The sequence below is a fragment of the Dasypus novemcinctus genome, chromosome 23, assembly GCF_030445035.2.
Source record: "Dasypus novemcinctus isolate mDasNov1 chromosome 23, mDasNov1.1.hap2, whole genome shotgun sequence".
Classification (NCBI taxonomy): Eukaryota; Metazoa; Chordata; class Mammalia; order Cingulata; family Dasypodidae; genus Dasypus; species Dasypus novemcinctus.
The window spans coordinates 37752305-37778213 of NC_080695.1; the positions used below are offsets into that span (position 1 = coordinate 37752305).

General features: G+C 39.3%; 1 protein-coding gene and 1 pseudogene across 1 annotated transcript; one reads left to right on the top strand and one right to left on the bottom strand.

Annotated features, from left to right (window-relative positions):
• Positions 1-25904, bottom strand: DCTN5 (dynactin subunit 5). Its single transcript, XM_004453804.5, has 6 exons — positions 25682-25904; positions 24901-24969; positions 11166-11284; positions 8647-8758; positions 4533-4635; positions 1-1361 (listed from the first exon to the last, which is right to left on the bottom strand). Exons 1-6 carry the CDS (start codon positions 25727-25729, stop codon positions 1264-1266), a joined length of 549 nt encoding a protein of 182 aa, XP_004453861.1. The 5' UTR covers positions 25730-25904; the 3' UTR covers positions 1-1263.
• On the top strand, positions 23495-23846 carry LOC101420177 (protein S100-A13-like; annotated as a pseudogene).
• Positions 25905-25909: the final 5 nt, after the last annotated feature.

A 25909-nucleotide genomic window follows, 5' to 3' on the forward strand; every position in this document is an offset into this window, starting at 1 on the left:
TCACCTTCAAAAGTCTTGCTCCAGGTATGAATCTTTAATGTACAAACATGAAAAAAAAAGACAAACCAGAAAGCAGTTTTTACATTGAACCAGCAAAAATGATTAGTCAGCTGTATCAGCAAGTGCCACAACTCCATATTAAGTGAAGATGGCTCCTGTTAGAGTCTAGCCTTCAAAGCTGAACTGTTCCATCCTATTCATTTTACAGCAAAATCAGAAAATAAGCAAAGGCAACCATGTGAGTCCACTACTTCTCAATCTTCCTTCTCAAGCCAAGAGGTCAGAGCAGGCCCAGGAAGGGTTGCACTACTAACGAGAAGGAGGTGGAAAGAACGGCACCAACAACTTCATGTACTTCTCAGGACTGTGTGCCTACAAGATGATTTTAAGAGCCCCACTGGTATATCTTTGAGTGGTGAATGGGTCCATGGACAGATATTTTGGTCTAAACTATGGGGTTTATGACACATCCGGGGGCGCTGAATGGTTCTAGGCCAGGGGATAAATTCTATGTCTTCAGTGAAATAAGGGATGTACTGGTCCCTAAAATATCTCGAGGCAAGGTGTAATTATTAGACATAGAGGTTCAAATCTGGGACTTTGCAAAAATAGAATATGGGGTGCTTTCCTTATAGTGAAAGCCAAAGTCCTAGAACAGAATGCTTGAAAGTCTCCCTTAACTACCCTGGGATGGCTACAGTCATTTTGAGAAGAAAAGAAATACTAACCACCCTTCACTTCAAGTTTTAGCATTCAACAGGAATCAGGACTCTGAAAATTCACAAACACCTTTTTCCAGGATTATGAGCAATTGTGGCAACCGGCCAAATGTGCTAGCAGCAGGGAAGCAGAGAGTAATCCACATGTATGCTCACTATGGGCAGTCTTATTGCCAGAAGCAGCACACCTCCATGCTTGGAGAGTTCCTGTTCTGCAGTTCTGCTTCAAGCAGGATCCATCCCTCCACAGGCAAGTGAGTGGAGTGCTGAGAACAGGTGATTCTGTCTTCTGAAGATAATGATATGAAGTGACAGATATAAAGTTAAACATAGCATTTGGAGTCAACTCCTCCAGATGTGCTGCTACTAAATTCTTAAGAGCTTAGAGCCTTGAATGATTGAGAAATTCTAAAGAATTTTTTAAAAAAAAGGAGGGTAGAAGGTATCAAAAGCACATGAGCACTTTGAGGATGCTGACTGTGGCTCACTTTGTCCCCAAGTTCTTCTAAGAGCTCAAGTGAATTCAAGACATGAGGCAGTGACACTAGACCTGTGTCAGGGGCAAAAACTTCTGGTAGTAGCTCTTGGTGACGTCAATCATCAGCTCCTGGGTACACTCTGGGAGCTCCCCTGAGAAGAGTCCTAGGGAAAGAAAGACCTGATCAACCAAGTGGAGTCATGGATGGCCTGCAATTCTGACTTCTATTTTAAACCCCTAAAGGGGCTTTTTTTTTTAAGCCGTGAGTATCTAAATGCTATGTTTTCTATCTTCCATGCTAATAGGAAATTCCACTGATCATATTCTCTAGATAAAACACATTTTTTGCATGTGGGAAACAAAGAAGAAGGTTCCTCAAATGAAGAATTATATTCCAGATAAAAGAAGTTAGTATATTATTATATGACCTAAAGAGTTAAAGTCTCTCTGACTATATCAGAGGTTGTTCCAGAGGACTTATCCACCCCAGAATTCAGCTGTGACACCTACTGAGTGCCTTTGTTGTAAGAAACTACCCTGCTGTTCATACAATGAAACTGAGTTCAATGCCCAAATATCTAGCCCTATCTGCTACATACAAATAAATCAGGGGAAGGGAGGAGAATAGAAATGTCCTACAGAAAGACAAAAGAGGGGCAATGACATTTAAGAATTTTGGAGAAAGAGGCTCTCTCCTACACTATTGGTGAGACTGTAAACTCATACAATTTTTTTTGGAGGACAATTTATTTTATTTTTCAGGAGGTACTGGGGATTAAACCTGGGACCTCATTCATGGGAAGCAGGCACTCAATCACTGAGCCACACCTGCTCCTCATTTAGAGGAAAATTTAGAAATACCTAGTAAAACTTTAAAAAAAGTTCATACCCTGAGACCTGACAATCCAATTTCTAAGAATTTACCTCACAAATACTACCCAATTGCACAATACAATCAAGAGTGTTCACTGCAGCAAAGTTTCTAGCTACAACACAAGGTACAATTTATAATGATGCATTATGACAGAGGACTGATTAGATATATTGTAGTACAGTTACGCAATGAGAAACATGTAACCATTAAAAGGAATGAAATGAATCTCTACATGCTGACCAAAAAGAGATGCCCAAGATATAGTGTTAATAAACAAGTTTCACAACAGTATAGAGTAGTATAGAGAATATGATTCCATTTAAATAGATGAAAAGTTTCATGATATATTCATATTTCATATACACACATGCCTATATTTTCATAAACATATATAAACATACATATATATACTTATAAATATACAGAAAATAACAGGATAGGGAAAAAAAATCCAAAATGCTCCACAAAATTCTTACAGACACTCTCTGCAAATTAGCAGCCACATTAGGCTTGCAAACATATGGTTTGGTCTGCATAGTAATTAAAAATTGTTTTAAAAATTAGTAGCCAACATTTAAAAATTCAGAGATTTCACATAAAAATTCAGATGTTTTACTCCTCCTGAAATACCAGAAAAGCTCATAAAATTAGGACTGCATTCTTATGCAGCTGTAACAGGCTTACTCCAGTCATTTACATTATTGGCCTGCGTTTCTGGCTCCTGAGCCAGATCCCTTCTGGCTTTCATTTTGTTCTATGACTCAGATTCATGCTATATATTACTCCAAAAATGTGCCAGTTTCCCCACAACCCTATGCCTCTGTATTAAAAGATGGGGAATGTCAATAGTAGTATCCCAATGGTTAGCATTTGTTTGTCAAACTACATAAAATAAACATGGGAGGTATCTTGGCACAATGCAAAAATTAATGGACTCCATAAAAGGGGTTTTAAGTGCTAGTCAAGGCTTTCCACAAACCAGCTGATACCTTGGACAACCCAACCTCTCTAGGTCTCAATTTCCTCACTTATATAATGATTTTTAAGGTCTCTTGCAGCTTGATTCTTCCATCAAAACCTCCAAAGAGTGTTTATTTGGATTGAAAAACCAAGTAGTGCTTCTTTGCCTTCTACCAAGAATACTCAATAGCCATAATAAACATTTTCTAAGGAAAATGAATATGTTAAAAGAGATTAAGATATTTCTCTAGCATCCTTCTCACTTCAGATCAGACACGTCTGACAATCATGTAAACCACTTGGGTGTCCCAGTCTAGCACTTGCTAAAAAGAGCTAAATTTTTGCAGAGTTGGAGCCCAGTATGAGAATTACTAAACAAAAGTCTCTTCTTCCTCCTCTGCATAAGTGGAGAAGCGTGAAACAATATAATGCCCAATTTCATCCCCAAAGAATGTAATAATCTTGTACATCTTTAATATTCATATTCAATGATCTGAGTAGTTAAGAGTTTTAATTGGAAAAACAATTAAATAACCCAGTAGTAGATATGTATCGTCAAATCTCTCTTCATATCATCTTCCATCTGTGAATTTGTGTACTTCTATATACACTATATGACTTCAACTGTATAACACAATATGTAGAAGAAAAGAGACTATAAGGAAAACTTTTTAGCAGTAGATGCCTTGTACTGGAGAATATGAGGTTTTCTTTTTCCTTCTGCTTTTCAGTGTGTTCCAAGTTTTTTGGGATGAGCATGTTATTACTTTTGTTTGCTCATCTTTTATAATTTGGAACTCTGAGCTCATGGGGGGCTTTCCCTTTGAGTATTCTGTTTATTGTTAGCCAGGGTTGAGAGGTTACCTGTTTACTTTTGTCAGGTGCCCCAGGGGTAGCACTGGTCTCAGACCATGTTTTATGTTTACTTTTCAGTTTGGGGATTCCTAGACCATGCAGGAAGTATAAATTCAAATCCCAACCCACATGAGGGTAAGCCCATAGTTAGAATTCTCTAGAGAGGTTTTTCCTTTTTCCATTCAGAGCCCAGACCAAGAGAGACATGCTTCTTTGTTCTTTCCCTGTGCTGGTGGGCAGTGTATTCTACATAAACCTTTACTGAGGGACCCTTCAAAGATCTCAGTTTGACTCTCAGTCATCTGTGGATCCAAGGCTTTATCTCCCATCCCCCACATGAGTATCAAACCCTAAACAACTCTATTATGAAGGCATCAATCTGTGCATGCTCACAGCTTGAGTTTAGTTTCCTCTATGTTTCTGACCCTTGATAAGTCCCTTATTTTCTTGTGAACACAATTATGAATTTTTAAAAATGCTTGCTATATCTTAGGCAGCATTTCTAGGTATTCTGTAGCAGGAGAATTTTTTAATTAGGTAGACCAACATAATGTCAGGACAGAAACTTCATGCATTACTTCTGTGATGAAAAATAAGCTTGAGTTTTAAGGAGGTTAAAATAAAAATAATCAACATCCAATGTTACCTGGGCAGCCTGAGAAGACAGTGAATGGTGGGACCACAGTTTCTGGGGGTAATACCGTGTTGTCAAGAATTTTGCAACAGTCTTTTAACACACATCGGCGTCCCTGAAATTAAAACCTTGTTAATAGGAACTAGATCAGTAATCTGGATTAAAAAGTTCATCATATGGGACTATTTTATATTTTTCTGCATTCACGGTATCATATACCGGACAGGGCAAGTGACAGGAAAAGGCAAGAGTGTGAATATGTGTGTGTGTGTGTCTTTTGGTTTGGGGATGGCGTATGCTAGCAAGAGTTCAGGTTATCCCAGGCATTACAGACAGTGACTCCTGGCCTCACAAGATTTCTGCTCAATTTTTCTTCTATTTGATTTAATGGATGTTTGTTGTTTTGCTTGTCCAACATCCATTCCCCTTTCTTTTTATAAGAAAATCTATATTTTTCCTGGGAAACCATCCCTGTACCCATCTCAGTCCAATCCCCAAGCCTGGCCATAGCGACTGGTTTAAGGAATCGGCATGAGCCAAAAGAGTTTGAAGAATTTCAACCTCAGGGCTTCTGCTTGAATCACTGGGAATAAAGGCTCTTGCCACTGGGATTTCCAGAGGATAGGATGGGACAGAAACCTGGAACAGCCATCTTGTTTCCATGAGTGAATCTCCCACAGGAAAAAAGAAAAGGCACAGAGACTAATTTCTCAGGACATCATTTGAACCCCTCCAGTCATTTGTGCATGAAATTAGGATCTACTTCAGCACTATTGGCTTATACTAGTCAATACATTCCCTTTTGCACCTACCAGATTAAAGTTTGTTTGCTGTTTTGTCACTTCCAACTGGAAAAGTCTTGACAAATTCATTTGGATATGGAGTTATTCATTCATTTGTATTTCCAGAAGTGAGCAGTAGTTATTTGAAGGTATAGGCTGAACCTTATCCTTGACTTTATTCACTATCATCACTTTTCAATTCTGCCATGACCCACAGTATTCTGATGACAACAAAATGCAGTCTGGGAGACTCTGTTTCGTGGGTTAGGGGAAAGGAAAAGCTTCTATATTTCAGTTTAAAGCTGTGTCTCAGACTACTTGCTGAGTAAATGAAAGTTTTAGTCTTTATTGGCTATATTTATAAAATCCCCATGGCCTGTAAGTTTATTTGTGTTCTGGATAGACACGCTGCTAAAATGTACCTGGCTAAGAATGTGAAAATATTAAAAAATACCAGGACAATATTAAACTGTTCAGATTTCAGATTTTACCAAAGAACATGAATGACACTTTGATTTGCTTGTGTTCAAATTTTCCCCATTATTAAATACCCAAATCATATGTATTTCCATAAAAAAGTGGATCATGTAATGAATTTTTAAAAAAGCTTATACCTGCAAGGTCAGAATTTTCTAAGGGGCTGGTTAAGTTGTCTCTGGCTGGGTGGATAACAGCTTTGGCGATATTTGGCACCTTCCTTAGCTCAGTGTCACATTATGGCTCCAGCTCTTCATTATCCCTTGGCAAGTTCTGTTCTATGGATTACCTGATATTGGTAATTTTTAAAATATGGCACTGGCCATCTCCCCTGGTGACCCCTAAATTATTACTAACTTGAAGACTTTCTGCAATGCCTGAACCTCGTACTAAGCCTCAGACTAAGCACGTAAGGCACTGAGTAAAAGGAAACAGAATGTGATACATAAAGATACATATAGAGATCTGTAGACAAAAAGTTCTGGAAAAGAATAGTGGAAATAGATTTTTTCTCTGTGTACCCATCCACCACACAGCCTGCAGGCAGGCACCTGCACTGGCCCACTAGTTGGTCTTTCTGTCCACTCAGAGAAATATTTAACTGGGTTTCAGAAGTATTTTGGAGACTGACCAATTCAATAGCAGCAAAATAAAAAATAAGTAAATAAATAAATAAATGCCGGTGCTTTTCAGGCATGAATGGCTTGGCATGAGGAGTTCAAAAGCTGAAACCTCTTCTTTATTCCTCCCTGGAGATCATTCCAGGGAGGCAGAGGAAAGAACTGGCGCTGTGTTACTGGTCTAACAGCTACCTATAGATCCTGGTGCAAATTATTTAGCATCTCTAAGCCTCAGTTTCCTTCTCTGTGAATTGAGATATAACACCAAACCTGCAGGGATGTTGTCAGGATTAGAGCTAGAGAGCTAATTAACTTAAAATGCATATCACAGTAACACTACCTATTATTATTGCTTGTTAGCTTTTTTTTTTTTTTAGGATTTATTTCTTTCTTTCCCCTTTCCCCTCGACCATTGTCTGCTCTCTTGTGTCCATTTGCTGTGTGTTCTGTGTTCGTTGCATTCTTGGCAGCACCAGGAACCTGAGTCTCTTTTTTGTTGCATAATTTTGCTACGTCAGCTCTCCGTGTGTGTGGCGCCACTCCTGGGCAGGCTGCACATTTTTCACGCGGGGTGGCTCTCCTTGCAGGGCACACTCCTTGTGCATGGGGCTCCCCTATACGGGGGACACCCCTGTGTGGCATGGCACCCCTTGAGAGTGGCAGCACTGTGCGTGGGCTAGCTTATCACATGGGCCAGGAGGCCCTGGGTTCGAGCCCTGGACCTCCTATATGGTAGATGGACACTCTATCAATTAAGCCACATCTGCATCCCTTGTTAGTTTTTTATTCAGGCATTTGGGCAGATCTGATGAATACCTACCACACCACATATCCACACAGAAGTTAGACTACTGCATGGGATACTATCAGAAATATCTGGGTACCATGGGGACATGTGGGCTCTAAAAGACTTCCTGCTAACTCTGAGGTTCTAGAGTTCTAAAAGAATCTTTCTGAGGAGATCACTTAAGAATTTGTAACAGCTCAGCAAGTACTGCAAAAACCAAACAATGTCTATATCATGAATTGATATACTAAAAAGTGGTACAAAAAGCAGAGCATCTAATAACAGGACTAAAATTCCCTTGGCACTGGAACTAGGATTTGGGTTTTAACCTTTCAGACATTTTGTTCTGGGGATAAAGGATAAGGCTACTATGGTGGTGTCTTCACTTTGCCAAGAAAAATATCAGAAAAACCCAGAAAATGTCAGAAAAGTCTGGCTTAGAAACCCAGCTTTGTCAAATGGTCAGAGTGAGGGGAGAGGGTGGATCTTGTTATCTTCCTCCTTTCATCAACATCAACCTGAACCAGACTGTCTGTCTCTAGTATGTACTAAGGAATTCCTCTGGAGACTACTTGGCTAAACAGCCACTTCCCTTCATTCTGAGTAGCAAGGCAGATTGGAATGTTTTCCCCAGCAACCTGGTTCTTCACTGCACTGCCCATCTTTTCTGGGCCCTGGAATGTGAACAGCATGGTATTTTACAAGTTTTTTGGCACTTTTAGAGTCTGAGTCTTATCTACAACAGAAAGTTAGGTCTGCATTAGTAGGAACAGCCATTAATAAACATGAGAAGGAACTTGGCTTTTCCTTGAATTCAGTCTGAAATACAAATTTAAAATGTAGGAAACCTTTTCCCTAAACATTAAAGCAGTTTGGCTGTGGTCAGTCTCATTCAGGATTTTCTCATAAATCCCAACTGAAATGAAGCTCTTCATCTATGAAGCAGCAAAAAATCCAGTGCTGGAATGCTTTGGTTGGATTAAACAAACTGGTACCTGGGTTCCTGTGGACAGAGTCCCACAACTTCTGCTGAGCAAAGAAGCCACCTGCACCTACATGCCATTCACCCTGAAATACACCTTCAAGATGCCCTTTCTCTCACTAGACGCTCTAAGATTCTTGAGATAGAGCAGCAAGAACATATAGTGTCATGGCTAGTAATTCTGCCTGACTTCAAATCTCAGCTCCACCACTTACTAACCTAAATATTTCAGGGCCTCACTATTCTCATCTGCAAATAGGGGTATTATTTGATAATATCCTTGGATGGTTGTGAGCATTAAAGAAAATAATTTAGAAAAAGAGTTTAACATCACATGGAAGTGGTTCAATAAAAGTTAGCCATTATTATCAATGCTTAGAGAAAGCTCCAAATTCAGCAAGAAAGACCCAGCTCCAGAAGACCAGAAACCATCCTACCCAGTTTGATCGCAGCAGCAGCTAAGAGTCATCATACTCACAATCACACAGTTCTTGCCAACGTGAACATAAGAACCGATTTGAGCTGCGTTGACCACACAGTCTTCCTCAATAAAGACATGGTCCCCAATATGTAAAGGAAAGAATGCAACTCTAGAGAAGGAAAAGAAGATTGACAAAGAAAGGTCAAGGTTTATAAAATTACAGAATGTAATCTCAACCCCATCATCCTGTCTTAACAACACTGTTCCTAGCAAAGGAAGAATCCTCAGGCTAGAGAAGTTCTGTAACACTGAAGAAAATAAGACTACTGAGACTATTAACTCAAAATCATCAACACTGGACCAAAGAAATGTGCAAGGAAACAGCCAGGCAGAAGGGGCAAGATCTTCAAAGCTAAGAGAGCATTAAATAAAAATTAATGAATGAGTGCTCGTTCCTGCTTCCTTTAAAAATGTTCACAAATGACATTTTTGGTTATCTGTCCTATAATATTTCTGGGGACTGACATCAGGCTTATGAGCCACAATTTTTAGCACCCACCATTTTGAAAATTTATTCATTCCCCAATTTTATTGAGTACCTACTATGTACCAGACTCTATGCTAGAAATTGGGAATACAATGGTGAGCAAAAGAGACACAATCACTTAAGATATTTCCAATCTAGTAAAGAAAAAAGTTGAAATAAATGATTATATAAGTAATTAAACTTGTGAGAATTGCTAACAAGTTAAAACAGCATTTAACAGAGTCTCATTCAGACTGGGGATTTGGGGAAAGTTGAATTGAAAGAGACATTTAAGCCAAGACTTAACATCATTCTTAGGCTCCAGAATTCCTCAAATGTCATTGACAATAGTTCTGTGATCACATTCACAAGTAATTTCAGTATCCTGGGACATAAAATGTTTGAGGCTACAAAATAGCCTCAAAGCTCACCAGCTCTTTCCAGTTCCGTGTTCTATTTTATCAGGAATATTTTGCCAATGCTGATGCTTGTCATCAATTAGTTATACCTTTTTAAATTTATGAGTATTTTTAGTCTGTATCCTTGTACAGCAGTGAGTTCTTTAATTTCATTATAGTCTACAGCAATATTGTTAATTCTTTATTTCAAATTAAAAGTCCAAACTTTATTGTATTTTCTTGTTCTGGTATTGAAATATGGAGCAGGGAGATCCATATTCACTTTCTACTCATGTGTTCCTATTTAAACTTCTATATTTCTATGTTTTTGTGGATTACTCCTATTTGGACATCCCTCCATTCACCAAAAAACTCCTTATACATTCTCAGGACATTTTCTGGACCATATCAAGCCCAATAATGCCTTTGTCAGAAGGTCATGTCAAGAATTCTAGCAGGAAAAAAAATCCTAGCAGAGTATCAGTCACCATATAAAATAAAAAAGGTTCACATGTTTTTTGGTTTCTGACCAATGGCCTTCTGAGCTAAAAAGTAATGCTTTCATGTGAATAATTTACAAGGACTCCTTGATCCAATTCCTGGATATGATGGAAAGCCTGGAGAACATCACTGTGAGAAATGTGGGGTTATTTCTGCATGGCATACTCCCAGGGTTCCTCAAAGCAGAGAGAGAGCAGGTATTAGAGGTAGTCTGAGCTAGTTGCTCCCTTCTCTTTGACTCCACAATTAACTACGTTCACATCACTGTGAGAATATTTATCATATTATATAGTGGTCACCTGTTTATATAATAGTTTCCACTGCTAGGGTTTGAGAATCTTAAGGGCAGGAACTTTATATTATTCACATTTCTATGCCAACGTTATAATCCAATGGCTGGCATGAGGAAGGTACTCAATAATTACTTATCGAATTATTGGATGAAATGCAAATGATGCCACAGGAGGAACCCAGAAGGCAGTAAGCCAAGGGGGAGAAAAGCAGAGGGAATACCACCATGGCAGGTTGGTCCATTTTCCTGCCCTGTCCATGTCCTTTCCTGGAAAGTCCTTATTCCCAAAGAGGGGTCAATGGGTCACAGCTGTCTAGACAAGGTGGGTATTTAACTCAAGCTGAACCAACTAGAATTTAAAATGGAGTTGTTAGAACTCTAGTTGGTATCTGTTGGAAGCCTAAATAGAAAAGTGATGTAAATAAAGAAATGAGACAGTAAGGTTGGCTCCACGAGCAAGGAGAATAGATTAAAACAGTGTCTAAGAGGAGAGAGAAAAGCAGAAATGTAAAGAGAAGGACAGATAAGAAACAGCAGAATCTCAGAAACAGAGAGTGGTAAAAAGAACAGTTGTCTTGATTCTGGCTAGCTGTCTGGTTCCATGTTCAAGTCCCTTGTGAGGCCCATTTCCTTTTTTCTACCCTTAGGTTCCATCATGTATGCCTATGTCTGTTTAATCAGAGCCCCCTCTAGCTTAAGTGGATTCTGTTTCTGGCAACCAGCCATCCCAGACTAAGACAACCACCAACAGAGCTGTGTTCATTATAGTGAATTCTTATCCAGGGCACCAAACAACACCAAAACTTAACACTTCCAGCATCTTTCCCAAGACTGAAAACAAGGTAATTATATTACATACCCTTTGCTGAATTTCTTGAATGGTGGCCTGATGACACTACGACTCTTCACAACACAATGGCGTCCAACTCTTACATTTGCCAGATCCCCTCGGATAATACAGTCATTCATCACAATGGTCTATAAAACAAAATGCATTTTAAAAAATTACCACCATAACCCAAAACATAACAAAAAAGTCCAGGTAACAGTTATGTTGTCATGAATTGAAAATTATAGTATGATCCATTGAGTCACAGGTTCTGTAAAGAGAGAGAATTTGTAAGGTAAAAAGAGAACTGTATTCATGCCACTGACTGTGCAATGTTAGAGATGTTCCCAGTTCATCACAACTTTGTTCTTGATCTCTAAGAATAGGACAAACTGAATGAGCAAACATTACTGACAGCACCTGTAGCAGTCGTAGTTTATGCATTCTCCTCAAATTCAGGACTCAGCTCCACCTGCGCCCCACCCCCACCCCCAAGCCTTGGCTGCTTGCTTACAGAGTCCTGGCTGACCCCACCTTTGTCTTAACTCCTAACACCACGGATTTTCTTCAACTTCACACTCCCAGAGGTGGACCCATTAAGACTCTGGTTCCTCCCCAATTTCTGGACTCAGATTAAGTGCTACACTGCAGAGGGTAGGATCTGGCTTCTCCAGAGATTGCCTGGAGAGGAGGAGTAACACAACTCAGAAGTCTAGGGGAATTAAGGTGTCACACTTATTAAAGATTAGGCATTCCATAAATATACATTGAATAACGAATAAATGGGGTAAAAAGTACATACAGATGAAAAACAAATGACTGTGTGAGGCAAATGACTGGAACTACAGCTAAAAGAGTAAGCAAGAGACCAGATCATAGGGAAACGGACTTTGGCCCAGTGGTTAGGGCGTCCGTCTACCACATGGGAGGCCCGCGGTTCAAGCCCCGGGCCTCCTTGACCCGTGTGGAGCTGGCCCATGTGCAGTGCTGATGCGCGCAAGGAGTGCCGTGCCACGCAGGGGTGTCCCCCGCGTAGGGGAGCCCCACACGCAAGGAGTGCACCCGTAAGGAGAGCCTCCCAGCGCGAAGGAGGGAGCAGTCTGCCGAGGAATGGCGCCGCCCACACTTCCCGTGCCACTGACGACAACAGAAGCGGACAAAGAAACAAGACGCAGCAAAAAGACACAGAAAACAGACAACCAGGGAGGGGAGGGGAATTAAATAAATAAAAAATAAATCTTTTAAAAAAAAAAAAAAAGAGACCAGATCATAAGAAACTATGTATGCAGAGCAAAGAAGCTTTAGTTTCTTTTCCTGCCTGGAGGGAAATTGACCTAGATGACTGCAGTGGATTAAATAAAAAGAGATATGACCTTATCTAAGATAATGGTTGTGTACGTAGGAAGGAGAAATAAATGGGAGGCAGAAGAATCTCCAAACCTCCAAATCTAAATACCGACTTAAAGAAAAGACAGAGGATGAAAATGACATTAAACAGTACCATGTGGGGTGCAGATGTAGCTCAAATAGTTGAGTACCTGCCTCCCACATGGGAAGTCCCAGGTGCGGTTCCAGATGCCTCCTGAAAAAAAAACAAACAAGTAAAATAAATGAAAAAACCAACTCAGGGAACCTGATGTGGCTCAGTGGTTGAGCACCAGCCTCCCACAATACAAGGTCCTGGATTCAATCTTTGACCCTCAGTATTTAAAAAAAAAAAAAGTACTATGTGGATATAACCAACAAAATTCTATAGGACAATGACCTAGTTTCTATGATATACAAAGGGCATGGGGGAGTAGGAGAGTTTAGGTGGGAGGTACAGAGGGGCCCAAGGAGTGCAGGTTCAATTTTCTGGTCCTCCCTTTTTATTGAGTTTGGAGGAGCATATCAGCTGACTTGGGGAGAGCCTAGGAAGAAAGGAGAGGAGAATCTGCTGAGAGAGCCCAATTTACCTAAACGCCCTGGGATAGGAAACTTGGTCTGGGAAAAGGTGGAGTCAGAAAATTAACTAGCCCCCTTGTAACACACCTAAGGGAGAGGGACAGTAGGACGTGCTTTATAGACTTCCAATAGCATATGTAGGGTTCCTGGCAAGGGGTGGGTGCTCTCTCAAGAAATTAAGAGACACTATTTTCTCAGGTGAGTTGGTTTACCAGGGACCCATTTGAATTTCATACAGTAGCCCTCACACAGCCTTCCTGCTGCTGTGGGAGAGAAGGAAGTGAGGAAGGGAGAAAGGGGGAAGGTCAGACTCCTAAGCAGTTTACTCAATTGCAAAGAGGATTTTTTGACTGAGGCCTTGTGTGGTGTTTTTTGTTGGTTTCTTTTCTTGTTTTTTTTCTACCTCTTTATCCCCCCCAACGCTCTTTTCTTTTTCCTTTTTCTTTTTCTTCCCTTCTCTTTTTCTTGCTCTGCTTTTTTTTTGGTTTTTTGTTTTGTTTTGTTTTTAATTATTTATTTATTTTTAAAAATTACATTAAAAAAATTTGAGGTCCCATTCAACCCCACCGCCCCCACCCCCCCCTTTTTTTAAATTATTTATTTTGCTTTTTTTTTCCTTCTCTCTTTTTTTCTTTTTTCTTTTTTTATATTAGTGCTGCAGGCAACATTTCTTATTTGCTGTGCTTTCTCATCCTCAATTTCCTCTTTTCTGTATGTGCTGATTTTGGCTACCAACACTATCCCCTTTCCTTTAACATCATTCTCTCCTCCATCATTTGTTGTTTCTCTTACATTCCACCTCTCTCTGTTTAGCCCACAATATTTCTGACTTTTTATCTCTAATACCTCTAATCTGTTTTCTATCATTTATTCACTCTTTATATTATTGTCCTCTCTTTTTCCCTCTCTCCTGACCACACTGACCTTTTAATTCATACTATATTCCTTCCCATATTCAGTTTACTATCTCATTATAGGTTTGCCCAATTTTTACTGTTATACCTCTATATAGCTTACATGAGTTCTATATCCATTCTCCTAAATCTCATATGGTTCTTCTACTAATATTCACAATCAATACTACTATTATATATTTCTTTTCTTACCCCTTTTGCTTTCTCTGGCCCTAATATCTTCCCCTTCAAGGGAACTTAGTCAACAAGGAAACAGAATAAGAAGAACAAAGTGACAAAAAGAAGACTTAACAGGCACACAAAAACAACAACTAATTAAACCCCAAGACTAGACAAAGAAGATAATAAACAGAATAAACCCAACAAGATAAAATGATGACCAGACAGCAACAAAAAACTACAGACCATACCAATAATCAGGAAAACATGGCCCAATCCAATGAACAAACTGAAAACAAGGAAGAGAAGTGGAATATCGAACAACTAATTAAAGCTCTCAAAACATGTATCAGGGACCAATTCAATGAAGTGAAGGAAGAGATTAAGCATATTAAGGAAACACTTGGAGAGCGTACAGAAGAAACTGTGATCATGCACAAGAAGATCACGGAGATGATGGGGATCGATAGCTCAATCCAAGAAATCAAAAATACACTCTCAGCAAATAATAGCAGATTTGAAAATGCAGAGGAAAAGATTAGTGATGTGGAATACAGTACATCTGAAATCAAACATATAGTAGAATTAATCAATAAAAAGACAGAAAAAATCCAGCAGGGATTTAGGGACCTGAATGACAACACAAAACACACAAACATATGCATTATAAGCATCCCAGAAGGAAAGAAAAGGGAAAGGGGACAGAAGGGGTGTGGGAGGAAATAATGGCTGAAAACTTCCCAAACCTATTGAGGGAGATGCATGTACATGTCCGGGAAGCACAACACACCCCAAACACCATAAATCCCAACAGGCCTACCCCAAGACATATGCTTGCCAAATTATCCAATGCACAAGACAAAGAGAAAATACTAAAAGCAGCAAGAGAAAAGAGAACCATCACATACAAGGGAGGCTCCATAAGATTAAGTGATCTCTCATCTGAAACCATCGAGGCAAGAAGGCAGTGGTATGACATAGGCAATATACTAAAAGAAAAGAATTTCCAAAAATTAAAAAATGATGGAGAGTTCAAAATATTCACAGAAAAACAGAAACAAAGAGTATGCCAACAAGAAACGTGCTCTTCAAGAAATACTAAAGGGAGTTCTGCAGGAGGAAAGAAAAAAACAGGACAGAGTTGGAGGAGAGTGTAAGAACAACTAAAACTACAAAAAAGAGAAGAAAAAAAAAATCAAACAACATAAGACAAACACAAATCCAAAGAAAATATGGCTAATATAAGTAATTCCTTGAAAGGAATAACACTGCATGTCAATGCATTAAACTCACATGTTAAAAGACACAGATTGGATGCCCCAAAATGTGTTCACCAATTGCAATGAATGTACCACACTAATGAAAGAAGTTGTTAATGTGGGTAAAGTGGGAGGTGTGGGTAGTGGGGCATATGGGAATCCTATATTTTTATATAACATTTTATGTAATCTACGTATCTTTTAAAAATAAATTAAATTTTTAAAAAAACCAAAAATAAAAACAAAGAAACAAAAAAATTAAACAAACAAAAAAAGAGACACAGATTGGAAGATTGGATAAGGAAATATGACCCATCTATATGTTGACTACAAGAAACTCATCTCAGACCCAGGGCTTCAAGGAGATTGGAAGTGAATGGCTGGAAAACAATCTTACAGGCAAACAATAACCAAAAAAGGGCTGGTGTAGCTATAGTAATATCAGACAAAATAGGCTTTAAATGCAAAACTGTTGTGAGAGACAAAGATGGACACTACTTCTTAGTGAAACGGATAATCTTTCAAGAAGAAAGAACAATCATAAACATTTATGCCCCTAACAAGGGTGCCTCCAAAAACGTGAGGCAAACACCGGAGAAACTCAGTGAAGGAAGAGATGCCTCTACAATTATAGTGGAGGACTTTAACACACCACTATCACCATTGGACAGAACATCTCAAAAGAGAATCAATAAAGAAACAAAGGCTTTGAACAATATTTTAGAGGATCTGGACCTAATAGACATATACAGAACATTACACACAAATATAGCAGGGTATACATTTTTCTTAAGTGCACATGGATCATTCTCCAAGACAGACCACATGCTAGGCCACAAAGAAAGTCTCAATGAATTCAGAAAGATCGAAATCATACAAAATAATTTCTCTGAACACAGTGGAGGGAAGCTCTAAATCTGCAGGGCCAGAGGCCCAGATTTGGCACCAATATATCAAAGTTTAACAACACACTCTTAGAAAAACAATGGGTCAAGGAAGAAATCTCAAAAGAAATTAATAACTACCTTGAAACTAATTAATATGATAACACAACATATCAAAACTTATGAGATGCAGCAAAATCTATACTGAGAGAGAAATTCATAGTCATAAATTCATACATCAAAAAAGAAGAGCTAAAATTGAAGAACTGAACAATTGGAGAAATTAGTAAAAAAACAACAAAATAATCACAAAGAAAGAAGAAAGAAAGAAATAACAAAGATCAAAGCAGAACTAAATGAAATAGAAAATAGGAAAGCACTCAAAAAAATAAAACAAGGAGCTGGTTCTTTGAGAAGATCAATAAAATTGACAAACCCTTAGCGAGACTAACAAAGAAAAAAGGAGAGAAGCAAATACACAAAATAAGAAATGAGAAGGGTGATATCACCACTGACCTCTCTGAAATAAAGACTATCATAAGAGGATACTCTGAAAAACTGTATTCCAACAAGAAAGACAATTTAGAGGAAATGGACAAATCCCTAGAAACACATAAGCAGCATACACTGACAAAAGAAGAAATCAATGATCTCAACAAACCAATCACAAGTAAAAGATAAAATCAGTCATTAAAAACCTCCCAACTAAGAAGAGCCCTGGGCCAGATGGCTTCACAGGTGAATTCCACCAAACATTCCAGAAAGACATAACAATTTTTCTTAAAATCTTCCAAAAAATTGAAATAGAAGGAACATCGCCTAATTTATTTTATAATGCTAACAGTGCTGATGCAGGCAAGGAGTGCCCTGCCACGCAGGGGTGTCCCCTGCGTAGGGGAGCCCCATGCGCAAGGAGTGTGCCCTGTAAGGAGAGCCGCCCAGCGTGAAAGAAAGTGCAGCCTGCCCAAGAACAGCGCCGCACACACGGAGAGTTGAGGCAGCAAGATGAGGCAGCAAAAAGAGACACTGATTCCCCATGCCCCTGATAAGGATATAAGTGGTCACAGAACACACAGCGAATGGACAGAGAGAGCAGACAACTGGGGGGTGGGGGGGAGAGAAATAAATAAAAAAATTAAAATAATAATAAATCTTTAAAAATAAAAAACTACAATGAGATATCATCTTACTCCCATAAGACTGGCGGCTGTCAAAAAAAGAGAAGACTACAAGTGCTGGAGAGGATGTGGAGGAATGGGAACACTCATCCACTGCTGGAGGGAATGCAGAAGGATCCGGCCATTCTGGAGGACTGTTTGGCGGTTTCTCAAAAAGTTAGCTATAGATTTGCTGTATGACCCAGCAATTCTACCGCTGGGTACATACCCAGAAGATCTGAAAATAAGGACACAAACTGATATATGTACACCAACGTTCATAGCAGCATTATACACTATTGCCAGAAGTTGAAATCAACCCAAATGTCCATCAGTGGATGAATGGATAAGTAAAATGTAGTATATACATACAATGGAATACTACTCAGCTATAAGAAGGAATACAGTACAAACATATATGATAATATGGATGAATCTTGAGGACCTTATGCGGAGTAAAGCAAGCCAGGCATTGAAGGACAAATACTACATGACCTCTCTGATATGAAACAAGCAAACAAGCTAAAGACTGGAAGATAGGCTTAAAAGAATTTGGGGGTAGAGGAAGGTTGCGTGCTGATGCCTACAAGGGTGAAGTCTATGATAAGCTAGAGGGAAGTATTTGTACAGGGAAGGGATAAGGTGGGAGTAGAGGGATCCCGTTGGGTGGGGCTTTGTGAGCCTAAAAGGGGGGCTAGGGTTGGGAGGATGGGTCAGATGACCCAAGCAATTGTGGGGAGGGCTGGGGGGAACCAATGAATATGGGAGAATGTCAGGTATATGGTTGAAACTATACTGTTGAGAAAACTCTTTAGAAAATATAATAAGGAAGGATCTCGTGTTTAAGATGCTTGGGTGGGGGGCATCTGGTACGGGGGCAAGCTTCTAGGGAGCATGTGAGTGATCACTTTGTCAAAGTGTGTTATATCATTTGGTGGAGACCCATACAATGAGTGTGAAGGTGTACCCACATCCTGGGGAGACCTGATATTCCCAAAGAGAGGGAATTGTGTCTATTGAGAGGATCGCTGGCTCCCAATTAGTTAGGGCAGTCTAGTATGTCAAGCCTTCAGCATTGTTGCAGTATCTATAATACTGGTTCCTCAAGTAGTGAAGACTGAGTGTCATGGTGTGCCCTGAGGGGAGGGGAAGAGAGGTATAGCATGGATGGAAGCAGGGCAACTGGGGGGCAATGGAAGTGCTCCACAAGATCATGCAATGATGGACATGTCAACTTACATCTAAAGTGTGTAAGTCTATAAACTATAACATAAACTATAATGTAAAACATAAAGAAACTAAAAATTTAGATCTCTATACAAACTAAAATATAAACAATAATGTAAACCAAAATGGAACCATGTTTGATAGTTATGTTTCAAAATTTTTACATCAGCTGCAGCAAATATGACATGAACATGTAAAGAGATCATTGCTGGGGAAAGGGGAAAGGGTTTGATGTTGGATATCTAGTAGTCCCCTACATTGAATATGTGAATTACTGTGATCTAAAACTTTTTTGAAGACAAAAGTAAAAATCAGGAAAAAAAAAGAAAGGATATAGACACTGAGGAAGAAATGAACATGCCTTGCCACTGTACACACAGGGCAACACCTATTACAGTGATGAAAGGCAAAAGCTAGAAACAAAGCTTTATAATATGTTTCATTTTATTAATAAACCAATTTATTTTTACTTTATTTTAGTATTTCTAAATTACTATGTATTCTATTTCTAAACTTTAAACCCATCACTGTATTTCAATTTCCTATTAATTGAATTTGGCAATATATTAGGATTCATTGCTGAAGTTTTGGACCACAGAGAGGTTCAACTATGGCAGGGGAGGAACTCTGGGTGGGGTGTTATTGGTGCAGGGCACATGAGTGGTAGAGAGCTCTCCAGGGCATGTATACAGGGAACATAAATATGTTAGGATATATGATGGCTATTTTTATAGTAGACAGTTACAAACGTCAACTGAGGGAGTGCTGAGTTCCCACCCAGGGGAGCTGTGTCACATTCTCCAATGGAACAATAATAATCCCCCAAGTGCAATGGCAAAGATCAACAAGGAAGGATGGTCCAATAATGAGCCCTTGATACTGATGACTATGCTTAGGAGCCTGTATGCCTGAAATATGAACTAGGCCTAGAGCTGTAGGGTGCCTAAGAGTTACCTCCTGAGAGCCTCCATGTTGTTCAAATGTGGCCACTCTCTAAGTCAAATTCAGTATGTAAATGCATTATCTTCCCCCCAACGTGGGACATGACTCCTAGGGATGAGCCTCCCTGGTGCCGAGGGATTACTTCCGATCACTTAACTGGAGAAGCAACTAGAAAGAGACCTCGAATAAAAGGGTCAACTCAGACCAGCAGAATATCTCAGCCTACATGTTGTATCAAGTGTTAAAAACTGCTCTTTGACCTTGAATAAAAGGGGGAAATGGCAAAGACAAATGAGTTGATATGGCTAAGAGTCTTCCAAAAAGAGTCGGGAGGTCATCAGAGGGGTTGTGCTTACGCACACATCAGCAGGACCCCAGAAAAAGCCAAAGTAGATACAGCCCTAGGTACTGGTTCTCCTGAAGGCTACGGAGATCCACAGGATATATAGTCATGGCAGATGGATTTGGAGCTCTGGGCCACATCAGAGAGCCCTACTTTGGAATTTGTTCTCCTGAGTGTGATGGAGCTGGACTCAGATGTGACTTTCATACACATGCCTTTTCTATCACTTTTACTGAACCTGTGGTTGGTGCTAGGGATGGTCCATACTCAGGAGACTTGAATCTGTGGACTGCCCATGTGCCAGCTGGGCCTGAGCCTTAGCAGAGTGGTGACTCACACTCTCTGGTTCGTTGGTCTTACCCAGGTCAGCTAACAGGGAGGTGAAGATGGTCAACCGCCACACCAGGGAATCAAGAGTGCCTACAACTGTAAACAGAGGAATGGCATCCATCATCCATGTGGACTCTAAGCCCCCTCTTGATCTTGAGGTAGAGAGGACATCACCATCCCAGGGTCCACAGAATGGAGGAATAAAATATGGACTAGAGTGGACTAACTGAAATTCTACTATGAAACTATTGTGATGAGTAATAGAAGAAATTTTAGCATCAAGGGGGAGAAAGTGGCTACAGTAGTTGCTGAGGTCAGGGAGAGAGACGGCAGAAGAGATGTTATGTGGAGGCATTTTTGGGATTTTGAGTTGTCCTTAATGATGTTGCAGGGTCAAATGCTGGACTTTATAAATCGTGCCATAACCCACTGAATGTACTGGGGAAGAGTGCAAACTACAGGGTAAACTATTATCTGTGTAGTGCAGCAGTGCCCCAAAATGTGTTCACTGAGTGTGATGAGGGTGCCACAATGATGAGAGAGGTTGTTGTGGGAGGAGTGGGGTGGGGGGTGGGGGTGGGGAATCTCTTGTATTTTTTAATGTGACTTTTTTTTGTGATGTATATATCTTCAAAAAATACAATTCATAAAAATGATGTGGTGGGGGGTGGGGAGTGGGTTATATGGGAACCTCTTATGTTTTTTGTTTTTTTATGTTTTTAAGGTAACATCTTTATGATCTATTAACTTCAATTAAAAAACAAACAAAAAAACCAAAGGGCATGGGAAGAAAGGAAGGTGGAGAAAGAGAACTATTACAGATTAAAAGAAATGACAGAAAAAAAGAAATGTAAGAAACATCAGCCAAACACAATGTGTATGTGACTGTGCCTAGATCCTGATTTGAACAAACCAATTGAGAAAATCAGAGATTGAATATGGAATGAGAACTATATGCTGTTAGGGGGAAGTACTCATTTTTTCTTTTAATACTGTAATAATGGTATTGCACTCATCTTTTTAGGTTCTTTAAATATTAGCAATACAGAGTAAAGTACTAATGGGAACAATAATATGACGTTTGCAATTTTCTTTAAAATATTCTTGTCCCCCATCCTCCCCTCCTATTCCTCATCAAAACAAGTCAGGAGTGGGGGGTTTAGTGAAACAAAATGTCATAATATTGCTAACCATAGAAGCTGATAATGAGTGAATTCATGGGGATTCATTATATATTCTCTCTACTTTTGTATATGTTTTTAAAGATCCATAGTAATACTGCTCAGTCACAAAAAGGAATTAACTAACATCCTAATAGATGCAACGAAATGGATAAATCTCAAAAACTTACGCTGAGTGAAAGAAAACCTGACATAAAAGTATACAATTCAATTATATGAAACTCTAGAAAATGCAAAACTAATCTATGTTAGTTTAAGATCAGTGCTTGCCTTAGGCTGAGGGTAGAAGGTGGAGTCATTGCAAAGGGGCACAAGTAAACTTCTAGGGAGATGGAAATATTTTGGTGGTAGTTGCACAGATGTACACATTAGTCAAAACTTGTTGAACCACATGCTTAAAATGGACACATTTTATTGCTCGTAAATTATACCTCAATAACTGCTTGGCAGTTCCTAAAGAAGTGGAATATAGATTTGCCATGTGACCCTGTAATACCACTACTAGGTATATACCCACAAGAACTGAGAGCAGTGACATGAGCAGACACCTGCACACCAATGTTCATAGCGGTGTTACTCATGATTGCCAAAAACTGGAAAGAACCCAGATGTCCATCAAGCGATGAATGGATAAACAAACTATAGTGTATTCACATGATGGACTATTATGCAGCTGTAAGAAATGAAGTCATAAAGCATATGACAACATGGATGAACCTGGAGGACATTATATTGAGTGAAACACGCCAGACACAAAAGGACAAATACTGTATGACTGAGTTAGTATGAACCAAATATACTGTGTAATGTATTGTACGTAAATATAATCAATTTATAAAGATGAAAGAAATTATACCTCAATAAAGTTGTTTTTTTTTTTAAAAGAGTTCCATAATAAACATTAAAGACGGAAAGAAGAAGAAGAAGAAAAGGAAGAGAATCGATGTGACTTGGTCACTGTTACAAAGAGTCTAGGATGAAATGAGCAGTTCCAGGAATTAGATGAATTCGATGATCAATTCAATCGTGAAACGCTGAAATGTTGAGTTTGAGGTATTTGTGGATGACCAATAGGAAGTTGTAATTAAAGGTCTGGAGTCTAAGACAGAATGTCAGGCTAGAGAGATAGATGGGAGAACACCTGGTTTATAGGTAAATACAGATAAACTAACCTGAACACTAGGATCAGAGAGGATACTACTAAAGAAACAGGCTTGTATCTGGAAGAGCTTGCCAATCTCATCTGTATGTTAGGTCTATTAAACCTCTAACAGGAAGAAGAAACTCTCACATCTGCAGCTGATTGTAATAATACATTACAGTTTCTCTTGGTTTTCAAAATACATTATAATAATACATTACAGTTTCTCTTGGTTTTCAAAATAATGTAATAATACATTACAGTTTCTCTTGGTTTATCTTCTTCACACTTAAAAAGATGTCTATTTCTAGCATATACTTCTTTCATCTGAGGTCCTTAATTTAATTCACTCATTGTTTTCAGTTTTTATGTTCCACCTATAAGAAAAGCGACTTCCTTTTCTTTTAGAGGAAAACAGAATTTCAAGAGTTCTGGGTGTTTGGTGATTTTTTAAAAATAAAAATTACTATCTTAATCTGGAAATAAAGAAAACCTATATTGTAAATCCCTCAGTCAACCTAAATTACACTCCAGCCAAAGAAAACAAATACATAGAGAAAGATAAGAAATAAATCACAAGTGGACAAAGAAATTTAAGAAGAGGGGCCTGAATCCTGGTTTCCTATCTTACAAGGTGTGGAGCTGAGAAGTCAGATTCAGAATAGAGGCAACAGGGCATTAAAACAAAAGGAAGTGTCCACAAAGATCTTATAAAGAAGAAAATGATACCAAAGCATAAAGAGTTTCTAATAGTTCACTGAAGTCAACAATGGAAAGGGCAGAGGTGGCAAATTGGATTTCTAAGCACTGCACCTGCAAATCTGTTCTTTTGGTCCATAAGGCATTTTTTATCATTTAAATTATTGTTTGAGCTGCACCCCATCTCCTAGCCCAGTGAGCCCCGTGAGGACATCAGCTCCAGGCCCAGGGTCCTGATGGCAGCCGAGCCATTGACTGAGCTGGAGACCGCCATCGAGACAGTGGTCACCACCTTTTTCACCTTTGTGCAGTGGGAGGGCCGAAAAAGCAGCCTCAGCATCGATGAGTTTAAGGAACTGGCCACTCAGCAGCTGCCTCACCTGCTCAAGGATGTGGGCTCCCTAGATGAGAAGATGAAAAGCGTGGACGTGTCATGACTCAGAGCTCAAATTCAACGAGTACTGGAGACTGATTGGGGAGCTGGCCAAGGATATCAGGAAGGAGAAGGCCCTGGAGTTGTAGAAGAAGTAAAGCCAGCTAGGGATGGGGCAAACAGGGCAGGACCTGGCAGGGCCAGGAAGACCTCGCTCCTCCCAAATAAAGCTCCCCCTTTGAAATACAAATGTGCTACTTATTTAAAAAAAAAAAAAAATTACTGTTTGAATATGCGGCATCTGCATTATCCGAATCCAGATTTCCAGTTTCTTTTGAAAGAAATCAGAAGCTCTGGAGATACAGATCCATATTCCCATATAGTACCAATCAGTTTAAGCTTAAATAGGTCAGGTAGTCTTCTATTCATTAGGCCCTACTACTGTCTATTGTTTTACACCTAGTTTTCTTAACTCATTTGATCTCCATCTAATCCTACAGACATTGGGACACCTGGGGAAAACAGAAATATCAACCTTTGTGTCTGGAAACATATATAAATTGTCAAAAATGGTGAAGGCTGGAAACAATGTAACTATCCATCAAGAGAAACACAGGTAAGTGGAACTATATACAGCCCTGAAAATGCACAAACCACACCCACATGCAAGAACATGAATGAATCTTAGAAATATGGAGTTGAAAATTATGGTACTTAGTAAATGCAATATTAAGTGTTTCTTATTATTATACTATTATACTAATTGCGTGAAAAAGGTTAAGTCAGAAAACCATGTAAAACTGAACAATATGCTGTATGCTATTTAGGAATACTTACGTATGTGTACGTGGTAAACTTCTTTAAAAAAGAAAGATATTATAAAACACAAAATTCAGGATGGTACCTCCTTCTTGGATAGAGACAGTAGAAAGAGATAGGGGAGAAGCGTAAAGGAAGCATTGTATTAATTATGCAGTGTTCCAGTTCTACAGTTGGTTGGTGAGTTCCCAAGCACTGAATTAATTTTTATGCTTCATAACTTAAATACACTCTTTCATGTGCACCAAATATTTTTGAATTAAAAAAAAAAACTTTTTAAAAAGGAGAACTGGAAAATTACAATAAATAGGAGACATAGCAACACTTGATCTGCCCCTGCTAATGTGATATCTGGTGGAAAGAAAGCATACTTGAGCTAATCTTGTCCCTTACCTTGCCATTGAGAACAATGTTCTGACTTCCACACAACACTGACTGTCGACTAACTTTGTTCCCAGATGCCTGAAAGGAAACAGGAGAAAACTGGGGTGAGTCAACTGAGTGGGTAATGGGCTGTTGGTTTCCATGAAGAAAGCTACTACTGTAGAAAAAAGACTTGCAATGGGGTGCAATATACAGGATATCAAAATAGCAAGGATGGTTTAGATTAGGGATCCAAAGAATTGATTCAGAAATTGGATGAGAGACACAGATTTCAAATCCCAAGTGTATATTTCGTTTTGCAATCCCAAAATGAGAATGATTGTACCAAAACATAGAGTTGTGAGAATTCAACGAAAACAATAGTAACGTTAACAGATCACTTACTGTTTAAAGCATTTTAACACATATCATTCATTAACGCTAAAGAATCTGAAATTAATTTTAAAAACGATCTGTCTGTAGCACATAGTAATTAAGAAACATTAGCTTTCAAAAATCATTTAAAAGGGTCCAAAGCCTAGAACTGTAAATTAATATTAGGATGTCTGGTCTTGGCCCTGCCTTCTGGAAGGCACTTTATCTCTAGGAGAAAATCAGGAATAAAAGCAAAAAGAGTAAACTGACCATGTAAGGAACAAATAACAATGCCTGACCCTACGCGAATCTAGGTATTCCGGATTAACTGACAAAAGGACCCTGGGAGGGGCTGGGAAAGGATGGGGGCGCAGGCCAGGCTTCAAAGAAACAGGCTTGGAAAGAAAGGTGAGGAGAGATGTCTAGACATGCGCACCGTCTCGATGTACTCGGACTTGTTGTAGAGTAGCTCGCCCAACTCCATTGCCGCCGCCTCTTCTCTTCAGCTCCTGCTTCTGTCACAGTCTTGCTGCCCGAGGTTCCGGCTACTTCCGGTTGCTCCTCCACTTCCGCTTTGGCGGCCTCCAGGCCCTTCCACAGCTCGGCTCTCCTCTAGGAGGCCGGCTCCATTGCTCGGTCGTCTCCAGCTGCGCGTGCGCAGACT